Genomic DNA, 25,275 nt, shown 5'->3' on the forward strand with positions numbered 1-25,275 from the left:
CTGATGGTACTTCTTTTGAAAAGCTTTCCCTTTTGTTGCTCCTGTTTATTTTGTATACATGTGACATTGCAATCATTTTCTAAAAATGATTTCTTTGCCACCATGCAGTCCTCCCCCAGAGGTTGTTTCTAAAAGACAATTTTGGAACACAGTGTTACATGGCTAGTAATGTGCCTTTGATGGCAGAAATGTATGTACACCATTGTGCAGGGAAACAACATTTTATAGAAAATTTTTAATGTGTGCAGAAGTAGGGTAGTGCAATGAATTTCTACATATTTATTATGTATCTTTAACCATGACCAGTCTTTTTCATCCAGATCCCACCCTTTTCCCTGTCTCATAATTTGAAGCAAATTCTAGACATTATACTCTTTCATCTGAAAATATTTCAGTGTATATCTTTCAGATAAGGTTTTAAAATATAACTGATAACATAACTTAAAACTTTTTCTTATTCAAAACACATACTCAGTTATTCTTCAAGTTGTATGTCATTATTTTCTAGTTTCTTTGGTATATATTTCATTTTATTTGAACTTCAGATGAATGAATTTAGTATCATATTTAATAGCAGTTGAACTTGTGTTTGCTTTAGGCATGTTTTTGGCTTAAAGTGTACTCTTCATTGGATACATTTTTTTAGTTTAGTGATAATCGGATTGATTGTAATTACAGTTTAATTGACAAAACAATTACTTAAACAAAATCATACCTTGTGGTTTTATATTACTTTAAAATGCAGTAATACCAAGGACTTGAGGATAACGAAGGACAGGTTTTATTCATGTTTAGGAGAAATAATACTTTGACATTTGATTAAGTATGCATTGAGCTTTTCTTGGTAAGCCACAGTTGATGAGGGAGCAGAGAATTTGGAAAATTGGACAGTGAGAAAGTTAATATATGCAGTATTGGGACAGTGTGTAATAGGGAGTGGTAGGCTTTCAAAAGATGTATGCTTGTGAAAGATTTTGGTTCGGTTACTAGGGAGTAACAAGTAGATTTGATAACTCAAAATGAAGGTATTCTTGGCATTAGATTAAAAATATTTTTAATCTTTTTGATTGATTATACTATTACAGTTGTCTTATTTTTTCTCTCCCCTTTATTTCTCTCCATCCTGCACCACCTCCTCCCACCAGCATTTCCCCCCTAAAGTCCACATTCAGGGGTCATACATACAAGTTCTTTGGCTTCTCCATTTCCTATACTATTCTTAACCTCCCCCTTCTATTTTGTACCTACCATTTATGCTTCTTATTCCCTGTACCTTTCTCCCCATTCTCCCCCCCTTCCTTTTCCTGCTGATAACCCTCCACATGATGTCCATTTCTGTGATTCTGTTCCTGTTCTAGTTGTTTGCCTAGTCTAGTTTTTTTTTTAGGATCAGCTGTTGATAGTTGTAAGTTTGTTATTTTACTACTGTTCATATTTTTGGTTGTCATCTTTTTTTTTAGATTGAGTCTCTTTAATGTTTCATATAATAAGGGCTTGGTGAAGATGAACTCCTTGAACTTAACCTTATCTGGGAAGCACTTTATCTGCCCTCCCTTTCTAAATGATAGCTTTGCTGGATAGAGCAGTGTTGGATGTAGGACCTTGCCTTTTCATGACTTGGAATACTTCTTTCCCGCCCTGTCTTGCCTGTAAGATTTCTTTTGAGAAATCAGCTGATAGTCTTATGGAAACTCCTTTGTAGGTGACTGTCTCCTTTTCTGTTGCTGCTTTTAAGATTCTCTCCTTATCTTTAATCTTGGGTAATGTAATTGTTTTGTGCCTTGGTGTGTGCTGCTTTGGGAGACTCCAAGGTTCCTGGATTTCCTGGAAGTCTATTCTTTTACCAGATTGTGGAAGTTTTCCTTCATTATTTTTTCAAATATATATATATATATATATATATATATATATATATATATATATATATATATTTTTTTAATGGTTTCCAGAGGCTGTAACTAAACTTATTCCAGACAGGGTAAGGGTATTGGGATTTCTTCTAGAGTCTTCTGAAGAGTTAGAAGCTAACCCAGTATCATCTTTAAGTGATAGATCCTATTTAATAGTACTGGGCTAGTGTTACTTATAACTAATGGGGATGCTCCATTAAAAATAATATTGTATGAGGCAACAACACATTGATGTTTTTCTCCCCTCTTTCTCCCCCCCTTAAAAATAAATAAATAAAATCCTTAAAAAAAAAAAAGAGTATTGTATGAAAGCCTAGATATCTACAGAGTCCAGCAGAAGTATGCCTGCTTGAGTTTGGTTGGTGGGGTGATATGGGTGTAACAATTTACAGCTTTAATTTAACACTTCAACTAAAATGTCACATGGTATGCTTAAGTTTGACATTGTTATTTTGCAGAATTACATGCTTATGATTTTGTAACAAAAAAGGGATGTTATTTGTGCTGGACCCTGCATTTTGTATCATCACTTCAACTCCTATCTTGAGAACATAGATGTTAAAATGAATTAAAGCCTTAACTAAATGAGGATCAGCTACATAATTAATTGGCTAGGAAGAGTGAATATATCAGACAACTATCGATATTTTCCACTATTTTCATATATAGGTTTCAAATGTTTACATGTCCATCGTGTAGCCAGATGTCTTTTATTTTTCACCATAGGAAGGTGGTAAAGAAGACTAACTTCTGAGGTTTCTGCCCGAGGGACTTTAGTCATTGCTGAGGATAGATATGTTTGTTTGAGAGTACTTTAGCTAAATTAGTTACAGCATGTCTATACAGATAAGGTGTCCAAAGATAGTGTCCCCTATTCTTTGGGGACACTATACATAAATTTTAGGTTCTAGGTCTAATACTATGTCATTTTCAGAGGATTGAGTTTAGCATAAATCAGTGCACACTCTGTTAGACCAGCCTTAAATAGCCAGCCAGTCCCTTAGGCAGATTAGTTTGCAGAACCACCACGATAAATGGCTTTTATGTTTTGTGATATACTTGCCTGCCCTCATCTTCTGCCTGAAGTGTTCGTGCCGTTCTGGAAATGATGGGGAGGAAGGGAAAGAACAAAAAACACAACGAGTAGCTGAAGAAGAGCAAGACCTGTTACTGAAAGATAGCTGCCAAATTTGTGACTCGTCCGAGAAAACTATCTACATTTATTTTAATGTATTTATATTAAAGTTAGAGGTTGATATACTTGTTTTTGCAGTGGTTTTTAAGAAGCACTTTGTAGTTGGAGTAAATTCATCCCTTTTTTTTTTTCTTCAGGAAATGAAATAGTTGATAGTCTTGAATCTCAATTTTTAACATTGTTAATTTGATACCTAATTTCACTGTTATTTTGGGTAATGGTTCCTTTTTGTTGTCTGTCCTTCCCCCATAATTACTGATCTAGTTTGATTTTGAGGGAACCCAGTAATTGACACAAGTAATGCTTAGTCATTTAGTCAAATAATAACTGAGTACTATTGTATGTTGTGTAGTGCTAGGTATAGTAGTAGAAATGTCATATAGTCTCTGTCTCCATTGAAACATAAAAAGTAAATTAAAATTTCAAATTGTGATTAGGCTTCTGAAAGAGAACATGGGGTTTATATGAAAGCATGATTTGAGAACTGAATTTAGGTTGGAGAAGAGAAGGAGAATTTAAGTCAAGGCCTGGATTTAAAGTAACGGTTTGCTATATTTCAGGTTATGCTAACAGGGTGCAGATCTTTGTAGGTAGATGGAACAGCATTTTTTTAAACTTTTTTTTTCCTGCAGGGTAAAATCTTGTTATTTGAGAAGGCAATGTCTGCATATTTAAAATATCCAACTGATTGGTGTAAGTCAGCGATCTGTTCCATATCACTTGAGATATTAGGGCTTGTTTTTGGACAGTGTGGATGATCACAGGTTGGTTTATCTCTCTTGCCTGGTTGGAGTATAAACTCTTTGGGAACAGAGATTATGTCTTTATGTGTATACTTGCTTTGTGCATGGAATCCTTTTTTTAAAAAAATGGAGAATGAAAGAGGTAACACTGAAATATCAGTTGTCAGCATAGTTGTGGGAAAGTGGTAGGTATTTTTTATAGGAATTTATTTTCCCTGATTTGTTAAAACTTCTCTTGGTGGAGAGTGTATAGTGACAGGGTGCTTTGGTGTACATAATTTGCCTTTTATTTTGAGTCTTTTGCTCTTGGATATCGCATTCATTTTGATTTTGGAATACGTCACAAGGCTAAGGACCCAGTCTAGGGCAATGTTTATGAAGCACAATGTTATAGTATTCTCAGAGGACATGTGTTTTTATATATAACTTTGGGACAAGCTGCTAGGTAATCAAGAAAATTTAAAGACAAGATGTGGTTAGAATCTATATAATTGACAATGAGGAAAGAATATTCTTGGGTTTCAAGGCATGATAAGTCTGTTATAAAGCTTGAGGGAAACAGATGTTGAACAAATCAGCCAAAGAAATGCTACCCTACACAATATGGATTTGAAACTAACAGAGTTTTTTAATCTCCAAAAGCCCAGTCTAAGCAAGAAGGCAAAAGGAATTAAAAAATATAAGAACCCAGGACAAACACTGCTACAGTAAGGTACTGGCTGGTACAGAACCTTTAAGGTCGATTGACACCAGGGAAGAATTTAGCAGGTATTGGCATAGCAGATTCTTTGGGTTCGTGGAAACAACAGTTTGAAGCACCAACTGCATAAGGCCTATGCTGAGATTCCAGAGTGGTTTCCACTGCAGCAACTGTTTAAAAATAGATGACTTGAGAAGAGAATCAAAAGGAAATAGATCCTAGAACACAGACTCCAGGATCATGGGGTCTGGTTGCGTGCAAGCTGTGCTGCTTACTAACTGTGATCTTGGCTACCTTAATAAACTTCCTTGTGCTTAGTGCTTTTTTCAGAAGATGGAGCTAATAACTATGTCTCAGGGTTGTTCTGACATCAAATAAATTGACTTGTGTATAGCCCTTAGAGTAATTCCAGACAGCCAGCAAGTGCTAAGTCAGCATTACTACTCTTGGTTCTGCTGGTGGTGGTGGTAAATGGCCAGTTCGGGAAATTATTGGATTCTTATTACCAGTTAACTCAGGTATACCAGTTAATTAGAATGGGGTTATTAAACCAATTTAAGCAAATTCCTTTTAACACAAGTGAATCATAATGTTGGGGTTTTGACTTGAATTCAATCTTGACATTACTTGTTCCTATGAAATGAATGAGTGCAGGCAGATTCTTTTTAAGGTTGGAAGTAAGATATGGAAACAGGGCTTTGGTATTTTAGAGATCATTAATTATACAGATACTAGTTACAAGCTAATTTATTGAACATCTGTTATTTGGTAGGCTTTGTTCTAACTCAGGTGTAGCACTGAAGTTAGGTAAAGGCAGTTTTACTGGATATTTAGAAAGGGTTTGGGAATAAAGAATAAATGTGGTTATTCACCACTTAAGTAGTTCTTATCAGAAAAGTTACTGTTACCACTCTAGAATTAGAATTCCACTGGCTTTTGTTAATTCATGGAAAGCTGAGGCTTGCGTATATTATTATATTTGAGGGCTGTTGTGCTTATGTTAATACTTAAGCACTTGCAAGGTATTAGTTATAAAAGGCCCTTTGTTTACAGTTCCAATGTCTTTAAAAATGTAAAACAACGTACACATTGATCCTAGCTTTCTGTAAATTCTCTTGTGAGGATGGTAAAGCATTTCATTCAAAATCTGAAAAATTTGAGGATGGATAGTGTATTTTGGAAAAAAAATTTCTATTCTAACTGAAACATATACAGAAATAAAGTTGTGTGCCTCGGCTGCTGATGATTCAGCTCAGAATCATGCGGTGGTACATACCATATGTGGTATGGTATGGTATGTACCATACCACAAATAGGGTTTGATTTTTTTGTCCCCCTTTTTTGGTATTAGGAATGCATTAAAACATTTTAGATTCCAGTTTATTTGAAGTACTATATGGAGCCTTTCTGTGTGACTCTGTGTCTGCTAGTTTGTTCTTACTGTAATCCGTGCGTGCTACAGTGCTGTTATGATTATAGTTAGGTTAGCGTTGCCTCATACTGTATAGTGGTTCTACTAAGAATACATCAAATTGAACTGGAGCCTGTATAAATCTTTGTTTATCCTTTTACCAATGAAAAGAACATTAAGTATATAAAAGAACTGTTGCTAGTGTCACGGGCTCTTTGACTTGGTGGGTGAGGTAAGCTATGAAGCATTAAGAAGGAAGTTTGAAAAAAAAAAAAAGTTTGAGTGTCCCGTGCATTGGAGGAGGTACTTTATCTGAGCTGAGAAGGATGGGAGAGTATTGGATAGGAAGATTAGGTTTTAAAGAGAGTAGATGTTACAGTGCTACCTTGGTTTATGGCATGCTTATTGTCTTGGGTAAATTTTTTTGGTGGTACTGTACCTCTAAAAAGATAGCTCAGAATTTCTTTTATTTAGTAGTTCAGTCCTAACAAATTAAGTATTTATAGTCTAACAACTTAGTAGCTTTTTAAACAAATACCACACATAAATTGAAAGAAAAAGACTAATTTCATTCTTAACCACCATTATAATTGCCAGTGGAAGTCCAGGGATACATTCCAAGAAATGTGTCACTAGATGATTTTGTTGTGCAAATATCATAGAGTATACTTACACAAAGCCTGCTTGCCACACACCTAGGCTATATGTTGTTACACTGCTTGTATATGCAGTCTGTTAACATCAATATGCAGTGCATGACTGTACAGAGAGATGTTAAGATTATTATACAGTAATCGGAACTCAGATTGTGCTGGGGGTTTATACATTAAGTTGTCCTTGAAATCTTAATATTGAACTACAAAGTGTTTTGTTTCTTTAAGCTGCTGTGTCACATGGATTAGGTTTGTGAAGTTGTCATATCTTCATGTAACTATATAGTTGAGAAATACATGTAAGTGCTAGCCATTTTGAATCCAAAAATAGATCACTAAAAGAGGTAAATAAGCTCTGGCTGGTGTAGCTTAGTAGATTGAGCGCGGGCCTGTGAACCTCACAATCGCGATTCGATTCCCAGTCAGGGCACATGCCTAGGTTGCAGGCCAGTTCCCAGCTGCGGACTCAGGAAAGGCAACCATACATTGATATTTCTCTCCTTCCCCCCCCTTCCCTTCCTCTCTAGAGATAAATAAATAAAATCTTTTTTAAAAAAGAGATAAATAACTTCATTTTAAGTTGACATATATACTTAGAGCAAATTTGTTTTGTTTCTTTGGCATACTGAAGTAATTAATATTGGAAAGAATTATTTAGATGAAGGAAGGTAATTTGATGGTTTTTATTGTAGTTATTGAAAAAGTCTAATAGCATTCACTGTGGGCATGTTTAAAAATTGTTTTCTTTTTTGGGGGGGGTAACCAGTCGTTTTATAGTGTTGACATTGTTAAGGATGGTTAGGGTATTTATTCTCACCATATTTAGTAGTGAAGAGAGCTGTGTTTTTAAAGTCATTATACTATATATAGTGTGTCTTTTAAAATAGTTCTTGGTGAGAGCTGTTTCTAGTTTTTTTGTTCCTGTTTCTTACTGTTGTCATTCAAAAAGTGTTCTACTAATTGGAGGTATAAGTAATAATATGTTACGTGGTAAGGAGAATAAAAGAATATTTCTTTTCATCACAGTCTCTTTCAGAAGTCTTAATCTATTTTAACGTTGAAGAAATTACCAACCAACGTTGGTAGATGTTGGTAGACGATGAAGATATATACCAACCTGTTTGTGTAGGCATTTTAATGTGGGTGGCTTTTATTTTATTTTTACTTTAAACGTATACATTCATTTATCACTGTTAGTGTAGGACCAGTGCCATTTCCCCGAATGTGGGCCCTTTGGAGGTCTATTATGTGTAGCATATCCACTTCTTAACACGTGGAGTTTTTAAACATCAAACACTTGGAAAATAAGCAGGTGTTGCTTTTCTGGAATTCAAGAGAATTTAGTCTTTTGAGAAATGTGGAATTCTAGATAACTTTCACTCTTTTACAATCCCCTTCTCCATTTGATCGTTTTTGTGCATATGTGTGTGAGACAGAGAGACTCATCTTTTTCACGCTTTTGTGAAGCATACAACTTAGGATACCTGTATACAGCTCTTTGTGCTAAGAGTTTATCATTTCATGTCAGATATAATTAATCCAACTGGTAGGAACAGATACATGGCTGTAATAGTGTATGTTTTATAGAGGGTAGGATGATCCCAATTTATCGGGTGAAAGTTTAGAGTGGAGTATGAATTTGATATCGAATACTTTCTGAGTGCCAAGGAGTGGATGTACTAGGTCCTTCATACACATTGTTTTGTTTAACTTAAACACTAGCTACCAAGTTTTCATTTTACAAATGGGGCATCAGAGAAGTTGAACTTCTTGAAGGTGTCAGACACTACTAAGAAAGCAGGAACTTGAACGTAGGCTTGTCTTGCAGTAAGAATGTGTTCTTAACCATTGTATATTATTTCCATCCTCATTCCTCATGTCTCCATGTAAATTCCTATGCATAAATATTTGTAAATCTGTCCTAGGTAGTAAGGAAAGCAGTAAATCGAATTACTCAGATTCAACAATGCCAGTCATTTATAATAGGTACTCCTTGAAACAGATATTAAGAATTTGTTTGGGTCATACTGAGTCAATTTTGGATTATTTACAAACGTGGTTTTGATTTATTTGCATATTTAGTTATGGCAGGATAACACCCATAATTTGAAAGGTAATCAAATCCTAGCAGTATTGGAATAGTATTTCAAAAATAGGATTTTGAGAACAAGTTAACTTTAGCATTTATAGCAGGGCTGTTTCAAAACACAGGGCTGCTGGTTTCACTGACATCGAATTTTGGGATCGTTCTAGAACAACATTGTCTCATTCTTTATAATGGCTGCATAGACTATTTAATTCTGTTGATGGAAACACAGATTTGCTGGTTCTTAAAAATTGCGGCTGTCCTTAGTACCCTCTTACAACTTTGTACACACACTTTTTTCACATGTGCGAAGATGTATAACTGAAATAAGTTTTCTACAAATGAAATTGTCAGGGTCAGAAGGTATGTTTGAATTTTATTAGCTGTTGCCAGATTGCCCTCCATAGAGATTTTATCTACTCTGACCAGCAAGGAATGAGCAAATGGCTTGTTTTCATACCCTTGTCAACACTGTGTTGTGGGCCTTCTTTCATCTTTGTCAGGTATTGTAAGTGAGAAATGGAATCTCATGGTTTAATTTGCATTTCTTTTGTATGAAATGGAGCATCTTTACATGTGTTTATGAGCCATTTGTATTTCTTTCTGGAATCCGGAGGCTTTCTTTGCAGAAGTATCACTACCTGGTTAACAGTCATTTGTAAGGTAGTACTTAAAATGCATCCCGGTAACAGAAGGTAAATTAGAAAGAAATATACAGTGTTATCGATTGATGGGATTTGATATCTGGTCATAATTTTTTAAATTTTATTTACTTTATATGCTATTACACTTGCTCCAATCCCCCCCCCCCGCATTGTTTATATTTGCCTCTCTCTGATTTTTAGGAGCTTTTTAAACAAAATTAGCATCTTGGATAGAAGATGAAGTTTTTGTCTAGTTTGCTATGTCTTTGTTTTGTTTGTAGTATAGGGGTTGGCCAAAGAAGTTTGCAGTTGTATATGATGTTATTCTTGTGTTATATATTTATTAAATTATTGTATTTTTTATTAACCTATTTTTTACCATACCAGTACTTCATGCCATGAAGAAACCTTATGTTTTTGCAGGTGTTTAATTAACGACTTTTTAAAAACATTAGACTGTGCATCATATCCTGCCAAAGTTTTTAAAAAATAACTTAATCCCTTTGTTCTAGTACTTTTGTTTGTTTGAAACACCTTTGATTAATCAGGCCTTTTGGAGGTTGGGTGAAGTTCAAGGTAGAAATTTAGGAAGGCTCTCTTCTCCCTCCCTTCCCCCCCATTCCCTCTCCCCCTATTTCTCCCTCCATCATCACACACACCACCCCAGATAACATAACAATGAGTTATTGGGGGTTGCATTCATAACTTGAACATTAGTCAGTGGTGTTTTTTTGAGTTATGAATAATACATAGTTTGCTTTGAAATTTTTTATGGCATTTTGGAAAACGTTTTTTTTATTCTGTGGATCTTTTTCCTTTGTGATATTTTTAGGAACCAGGCAACTTGAGATGCTTCAAAAAATTATACATAAATGTAGGTAAACAAAAAACTATAAACCAATAATGTGTCTGCAGTCCATAATATTTTGCCATGCATACTTTGTTTATATGGCAGTTGGTGATGTTGACTGGGGTCAGAGTTGGTTGTTGGCTTCTAGTTTATTATGCTGTCTGTGTGTGCCTATTGCAAAAATAGTTAAGATAACTTGATACTATTCAGCACTCTGGCATTTTTGTTTTATTTTGTTTGGAAATAGGAACTCTTTGTAGGTTCCTCCGAGGGTGTTTTTGCTGCTTTAGTCCTCTTCCTTTCTTAATCTACCCTTTTCTACCTCTTGTTTAACTTGATTAATTCACACGAGTGTTTCTCACACTTTAACAAGCGTCAAAATTCCATGAAAACTTTTAAAGATTTTATCTATTTAATTATTTATTTGTTTATATACAGAGGGGAAGGGAAGGAGAAAGAGAGGGAAAGAAATATTAGTGTGGGGTTGCTTCTCCAGCACCCCCTACTGGGGACCACAACCCAGGCATGTGCCCTGACTGGGAATCAAACCAGTGACCCTTGGGCTCGCAGGCTGGCATTCAATCCACTGAGCCACAGCAGCCAGGGCAGAATCACATGAAAACTTTATTGAAAGAGCACAGATTGCTACGCTCCTCCTTTTCCCAGGTGATGTGGATAACTTTCATGTGGGTCTTCGTCCCAAAACAGGAACACATTGAATAATAGGAGGGTACTTGGTAAAATGCAGACTTTGGCTGTCCTATGCAATTTTTGTTTAATACTTTATTATTGAAACTTCAAAACTGTATAATCACAACTTTATTATTGTAACACCCTATTCTAGCGATCCACCCCTTAGCCTGGGTAAATATTTCATTACTACTATAAAATGTAGTACAAGTTGACTTAGGTAAAGAAAAAAGGCTGTAGTTGTTGCAGGAGCACCAGTATCCAATTCCGCCTTTTCTGTGCTGAGTCAGGTGACTTTTTATTTTTTTTTACTTTTTTTTTTAGGAAAGGGGTACACACACACACACACACACACACACCCCACCCCACCCCCCCTTGACTCTGGGGAAGTGTTAGTGTAGGATGGGCCTAGGATTGGAATTGGTACTCTGATAACTGGTCTTGGTAAGCTGCTAAACTGGTTTTGAGATGCTGGAAAAGTTAACTGCTTATTTTAAAAAGAAACTTCTGCTCTGGCTGGTGTAGCTCAGTGGATTGAGTGCGGGCTTGTCAACCAAAAGATCACAGTTCAATTCCCAGTCAGGGCACATGCCTGGGTTGCAGGCCAGTTCCCAGCAGGGGACTCACAAGAGGCGACCATACATTGATGTTTCTCTTCTTCCCTCCTCTCCCTCCCTTCATCTCATTTAAAAAAAAAAGGAAACCTTCCAACTAAAACAGTGTCCTTTTTTCCTGAAGTTCTCGGTTGTACAAATGTCAGTGTGCTCATATTAACCAGTGATGCAGGGCAGAACTGTAGCATCGCATGGAATTCGATCTCATTGGGTGATGAACAATTTAGTAATGAGGAATGTCCTGGAGTCAGTCTCTGGCACTTAGAAGTAAGAGAGTTTGGGCTTAGTTGACCATTTAACTTAGTATATTTAATATACATAGTTGTTAATAAAGCAAGACAAATAATAGTTTCATTAGTCTTAATTTACAGTATTTATAGTGTTCCATTTGTAACATTTCCCCCTCTTAGAAAAATACAAAAGAATGAGTATTTGGGTCTGCCCTATTTTTGAATGCTTCTATATTGTGGTCGTCTGAACCTTGGTAACTAAAGTAACTAAAATGTGAATGTTAGGAGGTAAAAGGTCAAAGGAAAGAGTTGCTTTTCTAAAATCTATATTAAGGAGTTTTCAAGTTAAAGTCTGATACCTTTATCAGTTGTATTTTTTAACATGTGAAATTTGTATGCATTTCACAGTCTTTGAGGGTAGCAGTTGGGTGCCTGTGAATTCTTGAACTTGATCTAATTTTACATATTGTCACTTCAATCAAGTAATGTACACTTTTGGAACTATGCGTTGAGCTCATTAAAATGCCTTAAAAATATGACATTAGGATTCCATATTAAAATGAGTAGGCTTGGAAGCTGAGCAGCAGACTGTAAATTTGATAGTATTTAAATAAATATTTGTTGTTGAAAGAGTGACCAATTCTTTTTTGCCATATAAGGGAACAGGCAAGAGCTTTGTGGAATCTAAGGAGCTTTACCCACAAGAAGATGCAACTACTTATGTTTTGCAGTTAAGATAATGTGCAAAAAGTTTGCCTGTCTCCTGTTAGTATTAACTAACGTCTAAAAGCAGGAGAAATTACCAAATGTCCTCAAATCAAAGACATTTCAAAGCAACTAGAGGCTATTATGTAGCTGATTCATGCACTGTGCTACAGTATCGTTATGGCATTGAGTCATAGTTTAATTGAAACATTTTTTTCTTTCATGGTCTTAATATAAAACAATCTTGCAGATAATGCTGTGTCTATTCCAGAAATGTGTTCAGGTGAAGTAGAGGATTTATTTCTCTTGTACACTGTCAGTTGTTGAACTTACTGCTCCAACAGATGGCATTAGCTAAAAATATCAAGTTGGTCCCTGAAAGATTAGGTTAGACTAATTTGTGAAAAATAGAGCCAAAATAGTGAAGTCATAAATGATGACCTTATGATTTTATACTGCTTTTAAATCTGTAAATAAAATCATGGATTTTGTATTTAAGGGAATGAGCTGTGACTTCAGTATTTGCAGGCAGACTGTGTTTTGTCCAGTTGCCAAAGTAAGAATAGTTGTTTTGTAGTAGTGACAGTAGTAGCCAGAATTAATGGGCAGGAGATGGCTTACTTACACAGCCATTCTCCAAACCACTTTTCAACAGGTGCCTGGATTCCAAATTAGCCAACTCCCCTTGAGTTTCCCTCTCTTGGGTTCATTGATCTGTCTGCTGTCATGTGGCTTTTCTCTTGATATATTTCTGTCAGCATTTCTTCATTACTAATGCTGCTCCTCATTTTATGAATGTATTTGTGTGTGTGCTTCTTTATGATCATTTCATTGAATTGAGTGGGACATGGGAAAGTGAGATGGTAAACCCATCTGCTCTCTTAGCCCTTTCGAACCAGGAACCTGTTGTAGCTCAAGTAAAGGATTATTAGGGCTTTAAGGAAAGCATGTTTGCATTCGGTAACATTTTAGTGATGTGATGTGATGTGATAAAGCAACATAAAATGGTTTCTTAGTTTGTTTTATGAATTGATTATTTGTATGTGTCGAATTTTGCTTTGGTATTTGTGCGAAATCATGTGCTCATTATATTTTGTCAGACTTTTCTTGATGCATTTTAATATTGCAATCATACTTGACTAGATTTGATAATGTATAGCGTGTTTGATATATACTCTAAAGTTTAATTTTGCAAATGATTATAAAACAATAGTACATTTGTTCGGATAGAGCTTTGGGGCAAATTTTGACTTATGTAGTGTTTTGTATTTTATTTTTATGTCATGAAATTTAGTTTTATAATCTCTAAAAGAAACTTGACCAACACATTCTTTATGAATATAGGTACATGACTGATGGGATGTTACTTCGTGAAGCCATGAATGATCCCCTCCTGGAGCGTTATGGTGTGATAATTCTTGATGAGGCTCATGAAAGGACATTGGCTACAGATATTCTCATGGGTGTTCTGAAGGAAGTTGTAAGACAGAGATCAGATTTAAAGGTGAGGTAATTTCTTTCACTTACTTTGTTCATAAACATTTGTACATATAAAAAAGAGAACACATACTGGTTGCTAATAACTTAAAAAAAATCAACTCTAAGAGAAGCAACCAGTAAGTTATCTACATTGGTGTTTTCCTTCCTAATCTGTTCTGCTGTGTCTTTTAGACTTTACTTATGCTTTTGAGCACTGTATTTTTAAGCCAGATCTTTTCCATTTTTTACACATCCAGTAGTTTTGTAGCCTTTCTTTTCACCTTGCCCTGTATTAAGTACAGGGGCCTCTAAGGATCAAATCTTTATCCTTGTCCCAACATAAATACACCTATTATAATTCATAATGCTGGTAGTGGGAATAGCTATACTGAGAACAGTCTACTTCTTAGAAATATATTTGCTTATCCTAAGTTTTTTTTCCTTCTCTCATACTTGTTGACTAGTATAACTGTTGATAAGGACTTAAAACCAACTAATCTGACTTTTTTTATGTGTAAGTATGTATTATGCTTACTATAATACATACTTTTTGTGTCTAAGTATGTATTATAAAAACTGAATTAATGCCTTTGAAGAACTATATGAGTACTACCATTATTAATGAAGCTTTTTGAGCTATTGAAGTTTTAGGGGGAAAGTCAAGGTAGAAATTAATGACTCTAACAGTGCTTTGTGGGGGGAGCCTTGTTATGTCAATTTTTTTAGTCTTTTCCTCTCCGTTTATTTTTTTAAAGATTGTATTTATTTTTAGAGAAAGGGGAAGGGAAGGAGAGAGGGAGAGAAACATCAATGTGTGGTTGCTTCTTGTGTGTCCCCCACTGGGGATCTGGCCCACAGCAACCCAGACACATGCCCTGACTGGGAATTGAACTGCCAACCCTTTGGTTTACAGGCTTGAGCTCAATCCACTGAGCTACACCAGCCAGGGCTATTTAAGTAAATTTATAATGGGTTAGATAATGTACGATTTACATAGAGGGAGGGCAATTGCACAATCATGCAGCCCTGCACCTGAGCAAAACAGCCTTTTGTACTTGTGTCTTTTTAAAAAAGGAAACCAAACCCCCCTCCCTTGAATCTTTCTAACGAACTCATGTTTATTAAAGGTCATTTGGAAGAAAGGAGAAAGTTCTTACCAGTGTCACTGATTCTTTTTGTTTTTCCCCATGTGCAGTGTTCGTGTGTGCGTTTTAGTAATGGGAGCAATAATCATAATGCATATTAATGGTATCTTTTATTAATCCCTTTTACATTAAATGTGATTTTATGAACTTTGGTTTTCAAGGTATTTTATGAAGTTAAAATTGTACTCTATTTGATGTCCGGTTTATTTCTAATTTTGTTAAATGTAAATAACTTACTGTCGCTCAGTCTTTCTGTATTTGCTTTTTTAATCACAATTTATTAGTAAGAAGACTTGTAGGCTTTTTTAAATAACAGATATATATTAACAGTAAATATTTTTTTTCTTTATAAAGACTACTTAATCTAAGAGGACAGCTAGATCAGGAGCAGAACCATAGAAATGAAGATCACATGGAGTGTTAGCAACGGGAGTGGGAGGAGGAGAAGGGGGGAGAAGGTACAGAAAATAAGTAATGTAGACGGTAGGTAGAAAATAGGTAAGGGGAGGGCACCAAATAGTATGGGAAATATAGCATCTAAAGAACTTGAGACATGTCATAAACTAAAGGGGGGAATGGTGGGGGAGGGGTGTGGAGGGGAATGAAGGGGGGAAATAGAACTATAATGGCATAATTAATAAAATATATTTTTTTAAAAAGACTACTTAATCCTAAAGGCAACTTCATATAATTCACTTTTTTTATCCCCCCAGGTTATAGTTATGAGTGCCACTCTAGATGCAGGAAAATTCCAGATTTATTTTGATAATTGTCCTCTCTTAACTATTCCTGGACGTACACATCCTGTTGAGATCTTTTATACTCCTGAACCAGAAAGAGATTACCTTGAAGCAGCAATTAGAACAGTGATCCAAATTCATATGTGTGAAGAAGAGGAGGGAGATCTTCTACTTTTCTTAACTGGTCAAGAGGTATTGTCATTATTTGCTTCATTATTTAGCTGTTGGTGTATTATTTCTATATGCAACAACTTTAAACTTAAGAACTTAACATATAGTAACCATTTTTTTGCCCCCAACATTTAAAGTTTTTCTTTAACCTGATTGTATTTATATATCATGTAATATAAACCTAATTATCCCTGTACTCTAAGAATACCTATTTATACCAGTAGTGTTTGTGTTCTAGTTAATTATCCTAAAAATGTTTAATGCTTTTTGGAAGTTCAAGATTTAGCAGTTTAGTCTCTGTTTGGGAGAGGCTCAGGTGGTCAGTGGTGTGTGTAATTGGCAGTTTTGCTGAGGTATGAGGCTGAATCACAGCAGCTGTGAAGTAAGGTTATCATAGTTATTTAAGCTCGTGAGTGAGCTCGGGCAACTCTGGTATCCACCCGTCATCAGTGAATGTTTGTGTTTTGTTTTTGTCCTCTTTCCCATGCTCAGTGAGGATTGGATGGAATCACTGAAATTCCTCAGAAATGATGTTAAGTTACGAATTTTATTCTCAAGTGCAGCAAACTAATTTTTCCAAACTTATTTCCAGCAAGATGTTTATAGATGTGCTGTGAAATCCTTAAGTGGCTACACAAGATGTGAGGAAAAGCTATCTGGATAAAAGCTTTTATAAAGCCTTTTAAGAAAGGTTTTTCTTAGAGCTTGTTATTTGCTCTAATAGGCTTTGTGAGTTTTCTAGAAGGTGCTTCTTAAACTACTGTGCATGAAGATCACTTAGAAATCTTGTACATTCTGATTCAAAGGTCAGGGGTGATCTGAGATTATGTATTAACAAGCTTCCAAGAAACATGACACTTCTCAAGGGATAACTAACAAGGCTCAAGAGCGAGCAGTGCTGTTCCTTAGAATGTCTGCATGCATTGCTGGAAATGTTCTTATCTGTGACGTTCAGTAGTCCACCAGTGACATATGGCTTTTGAGTATTTGAAATGTGCCTGGTGAGAGGAGGGACTAAGTTTTAATTTTAGAGAATTTTAGTTAATTTAAAATCGCTACACGTGCTGCCCACCCTCCTGTGTGTTCACTAGTTAAGACTTGCTTTTACATTTTTAAAGGCTTATAAATTAAAGAATGTGCAGTAAGGATGGTATATGAATGTAAAGTCTGAAATATTTTGGCCCTTTACAGTGAAAGATCTGACCCCTGCTCAAGAACATGTTTTCTCAAGTGTGGTTGGTGGATTGCCTGCCTAGGGGAGAAGAGCTTGCAAAAACAAAGCAGGTTCTTGACCCTGTTCTGGACTTGCTGAAACGTGATATTTCAGGGAGAGTGTAGGAATCTGCATCTTGACAAGTTCCTCAGGCCATTTTTATATTTTCTTAAGTTTAAAGTTCTCTGCTCTAGAGGAAAGTTTTAGAAGCCTGTGGTGCATTACTGCCACCAACTTAAACAGTGTTATGGGAAATTGCTGTAGTTATTTTTCTCAAGGTCTGTTGTGTTATTACCTGCCTACACAAGAATGTGAACTCTTACTTTGTGGTCAGATTCTACAGGGATGCTTGGTGTATAATATTTGAGTAATTTTTTGGTCCATTTCTTCAGTGTTGTCTGTAATTTATAATTTGTACTCCATTGGCTAAAGTTTGTTTTCTTTACAGCAAGGTTTTTACCCTCAATACTCTATGCTGTAGGCCAGTAAATTCTTTGTTGTGGGGTGCTCTGAGTGTTTTAGAGTGTTTACATCTCTGGCTTTTACTCATTAGCTATAGTAACACTCTATCTCCCCTGGTTGTTACCACCAGAAATGTCTATGGACTTTGTCAGATGTCCCCTGGGGGGTTCAAATCATTCTCAGTAAAGAATAAATCATATAATACTTGTTCTTTTGGGAAATAAGATGTATTGCAAATTCCATTTTACAGATAAACCTCTGTTGATATTAGTCTATGCATTTTGAATGACAGAATTTTTGTATACTATATAAGCAAGAGTGCTCAGCGCTTCTCTGGTGGCATGCAAACCATATTTATCCTGTAATGCAGTGTTCAGGTGTTCATTTTGTCCTTTTGTGTCTGGTCTTTTCTCACTTCCTCCAAAGAGCACAGTATATTTTTAAGTGACTATTTAAAATAGTTACTGTTTTCAGATAACCAAGCATATTAGAGTTCTATCAGAAATATTGGATGTCCTCATAGTGAGGACCTGAAAGGCTTTTGTATGAGTTGGTATTTTGGCAACTTTCATTTAGCTGGGGAAGGGAAGGGAGTAATAAGCCCCATGGTTTTTCATACCTGTGCTTAGGGGGAGGATATGTCTTTCAATAAAGTGTCATGGTAATTGTGAGTTAGATTTATAAGTGTCCGAATAGGTTTTTTTGAGTTATTTTTAGGTGACTAGTCTTGAATTTTAAGACCTTAGGGTAGGAGGTAGTGGAGAACCTAATGTACTTTGTTTCATTGATTGTGTGCAGTAACCTAGATTTAAAGATAGGTAAAATAATTACTGTTTCTCATGTCTTGGACCTTTTGTTATTTTTTTTCTTAGATGGCAGATTCTGGGAATTCATTGCTCATAAATTGAATAGCATCCATGAAGTTTAGTTACCTCATGAAATTTTAAGACCACATAATTATCACCATTTTGACCACTTAATAGTGTCTCTTTAAAAAGTCATCTGACTTAATTTGAGAGAGACCAGTTTCAAATGGGGAAAGGTTGGCAAAAATTGGAATTCTATAATGTTTTTTATGTTTTATGCTAATGCTTAAAATCTGGACTTACAAAGTCCTTAGGGGAGCTACAATACTGAATTGGATAGGAATGTAATCGAAACAAGCAATTGTAAATGAACATTTGAAGGTGTTGAAACGCTTCATTCTCCAAGCAGCATTGTTTTATCTTTAATTTTGCCTAGTACAATGTCTTTTCCACATATAGAGACTTCAGATGATTTAAATCAGTGAGGTCCAAATTAATTTACTCACACATATGATACTTTTGGAACTGCAAGTTCCAACCAGAAACTCCCGAACTTTCTGAATTCTCAGTATTGCCGAAGACTGAGGAAGATGGTTACTTTATGCTGATGATGGTCTGTGAGTTCTGTGGTTTTCTGAACTGTGACAGCATTATGGAAGTTGCGTAAACTTTAGGGGGACATTTTGTTGCATATTTTTAAACCTTAGTCATTAGAATCTTGTTTATATATAAACGTAAGTGGTGTTTGGAGATGTCTTTATATTCTATGAAATGACTTCATTTTAGCTTGATAGGCTTAGCAGATTGGATAGTCTAGTCCCAAGTAAAGTTGAATTATCTTGTTAAAATTCTGGAATCTGCAAATGGACATTTGGGGCACTTAGTTTTTTAACACTTAAATATGGATGCCTGGTGACTTCTAACCATTTTCTCACTATAATCACATGCTTAAATTAATAAAATTATGAATATTCTGAATATTGGCGGCCATTTTCCTTTTAGTCTAGAAAACCTAGTTTTGCATTTTTTTATTTTGAAGATATTTATTTTTTATTGCATACCAGTAGGGGGCATTCTAATCTAGATACAACATTTGAAAGCTCCCCCCCCCCCCCCGCAGTCTATGATTTGTTTTATACATATTTTTTTCAGTGAGTAACATTTATATGTATATTTTAGGAGGTGTAGGGTCTCAAAGGGAACTATTACCATCGAATCTTTAATAGTAATTTTCTGTGTCATAATTTTCAAGACCATACTTGTCGTTTAAGAAAACTAGTATGTTTGATACATAAAATGACCAAAAACACTTTAATTTTCTAGAAACTTTGTATTCTTCAGCACACACACACAAAAAAAATGTTGCGCTTTGATTTAAAATAATTTCAAGGAAAATTTTAGTTTGAAATAAAAATATGGAATAAGTTTACCCGATAAGGCTTTTCTTTTTATTAAAAAATTGCCTTCTGAATAAAATAATTTTTTGATAAGGATAGCTGATGGTTGGGTCCTTCACTGGACAGATTGCAAGTTATTTATTTTAATATATTTTTAAGTTTAACTGAATTAATGCTTTAGTGAAATTTAAAATACGTTTCCCTCCTGATTTTTTGGTCCTTTTGCCAGTTGCTAGAGCCTCCATCTACTACCTCTCTGTCTCTTAACACTGAGTTTCATTGTGTGTCCTCTCTTTAAACCTGGATTTGAATGCAAATGTATTGAAGTAGTTTTCTGTGGTAGGGATATATTTGATGGTGCTCTAAGATATTTGGGTTAGCCTAGTTCTTAAATATGTTGGTACTGTAAAGGTGTTTGTTCTCATTAGGAACAATGAAGGAAATCTTATAATTGCATTGATGATAACAGGACATTAAAGCCTAATTGCCTTCTTAAAAAATCTAGCATGTCAGTTTCTTTTAGATTGTGAAAATTGAAAAGGTTATGACTGCAGTTAAATATTCCTGGTTAAAAAATTCAATGTTAATGCAGTTAGTTGAGAATTAATTAGGATATCCAACTCAAGAAGAGGGGTGTAGAATGCCAGTAAGGTAGTGTGTTTGACTACAGAAGTCAAAGTTTCAAAATTATTTTGGAAATCCCAATGAAATTTGCTACATTAGTTTTGATTACTAATTTGAAAATGTCACATAGAACTAGAATTATGATAAATACTTAAAATGTTTCAGTGTATATTCATTTTGTTTTCAGACTCTAACTTTTATTTTGTAGGAAATTGATGAAGCCTGTAAAAGAATAAAACGTGAGGTTGATGATTTGGGCCCTGAAGTTGGTGACATTAAAATCATTCCATTGTACTCTACACTCCCACCTCAGCAGCAGCAACGCATTTTTGAACCTCCACCTCCAAAAAAACAGAATGGAGCAATTGGAAGAAAGGTAGCATAGAAATGTTCTCTATAAACATTTTATGTGTACTGTTAAGAATCATCTTTGAGATGTCAAAGTATATTGAATTACAGAGGACTAAGTAATAGTGATTATGATTGGATTGTACAGTACAAAATAATCCGTATTTCAAAAATAAATAGAGAAAGCCCTGGCCATTGCCGCTCAGTTGGTTGAAGTGTAGTCCTATGAACTGAAAGGTCTCAGGTCCCATTCCCAGTTAGGACGCTAGCCTAAGTTTGCTCCCAGGTCGGGATGCTTAAGAGAGGCAGCTGCTGTGGTGTTTCTCTCCCACATCAGTGTTTCCCCTACAACCCTGCCCTGAAATCTATAAGCATGTGCTCTGGTGAGGATTTTTTTTTTTTTTTTTTTTAAGTAAATAGAAAAAAATGTAGTTGGGTGCAGTTTTGTATATCTTTTGACCATAGAGAAAGCAGATACTACTTTCCACCCATTAGCAAGAAGTGTCCCCCCATAGCAAAGGGAAGTTTGGTTAAGGTGAGTTAAGAGGAATATGGCCAAGTGCTCTTTCTCCCCATTGTCACGTGGCAAAAAAGCAGTGCCTTGACTTACTAGAATTTTCTTCAAGATCTAACCAAATATCACGTCCATGGGAATGAAATGTTGACTGCACAGATTGCTAATAATAGCACAGATTACATTGCATAAATATGTGAGTTTCTTGAGGGCAGGAACTGTGGATTTTTTTGGTGTGGTTGTGTGCCTGGCACAGGAGGGGAGCATGGGTTTTCCAAAGCTGTTTCTGGGTGCTTTATTGGGGATGGGAAAGGGATTGAGTTCTAGTTCGAAACAGCATAGCCATTCATTTTTAAATGGGTGGTGGTTCTAATAGATTCTTGGAAAAATAAGGTTGTAGTATTTGAAAAGGGTTGAAAATTACTAGAAGAATGGGTTGATTTTTTTTTTTTAAGCCCAGTCGTTAAGTTATATAATAAGCAATATGTGAATTTTAGTAAGACCCTTAAGTACAGTTTTCAGTTTTTAAAGTTGGTATCATTACCTTTATCACCTTGGCAGATGATTGTCAAGGATTGAGCTTGGTGTATACAGGTACCTACTTATCAAGAACACACTAGGTCCTCCTAGTATCCACTATAAATTTCTTGAGCTTATTAGTGTAGAAAACATCTTATTTGAAATATTATTCATTTGTAATGTACTTGTCAGTCAGATTTGGAATCTATTGCTTTACTTCTCTATTCAGGACTACCAGATCCTAAATCTATTACAACTTGCTACATTTTTTAAATCTTTGTGCTAATATTTTTAGTGATTGTTGAAAAATTACAAATTAATAAAGATATATAACTATTTCATGGGTAATTCTTTAACATGACTGTGTAAAAATTAAATGAACCAGAAACACTTTTCAAATTTACTTCACTCAATGGTACAACACAAGCCTAGTGGAATATAAATTAACAAGAAATTGATGGGGGAGGGAACACACCCAGTGCTTTGAGTTTTTCATTGATCAGCAAGAGTGGTTAGTGACATTAAAAAAATAGTCTGATCCTAGTTTCATTATTTTGAACTTTCCAATTATTGTCATAGTGTTCTCTAGAACATGTTAAAAATATTTTTCTTTTTTAACTTTATGTGCATCCCGAACTTGGGGGAAAATCTGAAGTTTTAAGGGATATTAGTATACAGTTTTCAAGTTGATTTGTTGACTGAAAAGTACTAATTCTGAGTGAGGTTTTTAGCTTGATTCTGTATCAACAGATGTAAGTAAACATTTTTGTAGGAAAGAAATGTTAATGTGCCCTCCATGCATAGGATTTACTTTTTCAGGAAATGTGTGCATTTGATATGTCTGCATTCGTTTGAGTTTTCCAGTAGTGTTTTTATTTATTGTGTAAAATTGGCATACAGCAAGATTTACTGTTTGTCTTTTTATGTATTTACATTTTTTTTAGCTACTTTGAAAAGTATGGATCCACATTTACTAATCTTAATTTTACATGTGAGCCATTCTTTGCACTGTAAATTGAGGTCCCAGTTTGGCATGTGATACATTTTATAGAATCTACAACTTAAACCCATGGAATGGAATTGGTTTTTTTTTTTTTTTTTTTTTTTTTTTTAACGCTTTTTGTTTTCTAGTAAATTCTAAGAATACTGAAGAATATTTTTCACTGAAGACAGAGATTCTTCAGCAGCTGGTTGTAATATAAATGGTGGGGAACCACTGGAGTACCCAGGGCTTGGGCTTACCTTTGCTTTGTGTTCAGAATCAAAGCGAAGGGCCATGGTGTCACTTCATCGTTCACTGATCATGCTTCATTCATTTAGAGCACCAGGACCTCTTCTGGGAGATCATGTTATCTCTTGGCACAAGTCAGCTTCGTCGTAGAGGTGAAGAAGAGCACTGTCAGAGCCTCCCTGGATGGTAGAGAGGGAGGGAGGACTTCCTTGGCAATTGATACATCATTCTTATTTTGAGGAAGAACACTTTGAACCCCATATTTTAAGGACAAATGAAAAATTATTATAGAAGGCTGGTTCATAAAGGAAGATGTGCTCATCATCGAGCCATATTTTTTGATGCTGAGTAGCGTCTGGAAGGAGGTAGGAGTGCCAGCTGAGAACTTGAGGTAACTGAAGCACACTGGTCAGGCACCAACTGGCATGCAAGATGAGCAGGGGACTGTGAGACCCAGGGCCTGGTTGGCCCAGTTAGAAAGAGAAAAGGATTTGGGGGGACTGTGGGGAAGGATAAGAATCAAGGCTCACACAGATTCTATGAGGGAAAGTGGGTGGATACCAGAGTAGGAAAAACCTATTCTTAACAAATGTCACAACTTAGATAACATCCTGTCTACCTTATAAAACAAAGGTCGAGAGAGGCCAATGCTTGATTTTCTGTCATGAATTTATTAATTAAGCATCACTGTGCCTGTTATTAGAATGATGCTTTCATTCAAGAGTGTAAACTGTTACTGATAGGGATTCACAATTAATTTAGGTTAGAACATGTAGGGATTTACTTTCTGCTTTTACTTGTGTAAAACAAAATGCAATTTGAACCTTCTTGTTAAATTGCGTATATACTTTGTTCTGATACAAGGGTAATAGCATAGAGTAGACTATAATAAATATTGAAAGGTTTGGAACAAAGTATATTTAATACAGCTTTAAAAATTCTACCAAAGTAATTGTAATTCTGTATTACTTTATATTTGGTAGTACCGTTTGTAAAGCACTGCCTTATTTCTTATTCCTCATTGTATTTAATCAAAATAAAGTTTATAATTTGTGGCAAAACTAACAAAAGACGCTTTTTAGCATTAAATTTTTGTTTTTCTTTATTTTTTTAGGAAGAGAGAGTAAGGGAGGGAGAAGTAGAGGGAGAGAAACATTGATCAGTTGCCTCTCTCATGCTCCTAACCAGGGTCCCAGCCTACAAAACCCAGGCATGTGCCCTGACCAGGAATGGAACTTATGTTGCAGTTTGCTAATGAACTTTCTCAGAGCATACATTGTTCAATAAAGAAGAGAAATGGCCTTGTGGAGATGGTTCTGTAATTGTAAACACCCTGGATGATCCACCGTCTGAATATAACTTGGTGTAGTGCTACTGGGATGCCTACCAAAAATAATCATACTGAGTTGGAGACAACCCCACTCCCCAGAGTTCTCAGGGTTCTAAAAATCCAAACTAGTTTAACTTAAATGTGTTAGTGTGTCCAAATACAATTCAAGTGGAGCAAACTCAAATATGCTGAGTTCTACCACTTTGAAGTGGAGTTGAAATCAAAAGGGACCCCATTAGAAGGCCATAGCACACAGGTGACAAACATAAGGCCCTGAGGCCGAATCCAGCCCTCCACCTTGTTTTATCTGGCCTAGCAGCAGCACCCTAGGTAAGGAGTAGTTTCAGTTACACAGTCCTAAAATTACCTTCTGCCCTTTGAAGGCAATAGTGAGGCTGCTGTGGCCTGTGGTGACAATGAGTTTGACACCCCTGGCGTAGCATTAGAATGGGGCATATCTGGATGAAAGTTTATTCTTAGCACGCTTAATATATGAAAAGATAAAATTGGCAAGAATGTCAAACTTTTGTTGTAGGGTTTATATTTAGGGTTAGCTACTTGGCAATGAGGTATGAATACTTGAAGGCCTTTTGAACATTTGAAGGTCTTATGAACACTTAGTGCCAAGTTAGAAAGCTGGCACAATTTATTTGTGTGTGCGTGTGTGTGTACACATACATACATACATACATACACCCATCGGCCATTATGTTTAAGTCCCTTGACTGATTTAGGGTTACTTTGTGTTCTGACCAGTTTCTGGTTACGTCATGTACCACATCGAGAACATACTTCTAGGACTTGCCTCTCCCCCCTGCTCAGGTTCAGGGCAGCTGGATAATATTTGTCATCTAATTTCCCTGTG

General features: G+C 35.6%; 1 protein-coding gene across 1 annotated transcript in view; it reads left to right on the forward strand.

The window, feature by feature from the left end:
• Positions 1-25,275, forward strand: part of DHX15 (DEAH-box helicase 15) — a 54,453-nt gene that overhangs the window by 11,823 nt on the left and 17,355 nt on the right. Inside the window, exons 4-6 of the mRNA XM_037155507.2 lie at positions 13,776-13,935; positions 15,769-15,987; positions 20,677-20,844. Coding sequence (XP_037011402.2) covers positions 13,776-13,935; positions 15,769-15,987; positions 20,677-20,844 — 547 coding nt within the window. The remainder of the gene's footprint in view (positions 1-13,775; positions 13,936-15,768; positions 15,988-20,676; positions 20,845-25,275) is intronic.

Source organism: Artibeus jamaicensis, unplaced genomic scaffold, assembly GCF_021234435.1.
Source record: "Artibeus jamaicensis isolate MK-2021 breed Jamaican fruit bat unplaced genomic scaffold, CSHL_Jam_final contig_76, whole genome shotgun sequence".
In the NCBI taxonomy this organism is placed as follows: Eukaryota; Metazoa; Chordata; class Mammalia; order Chiroptera; family Phyllostomidae; genus Artibeus; species Artibeus jamaicensis.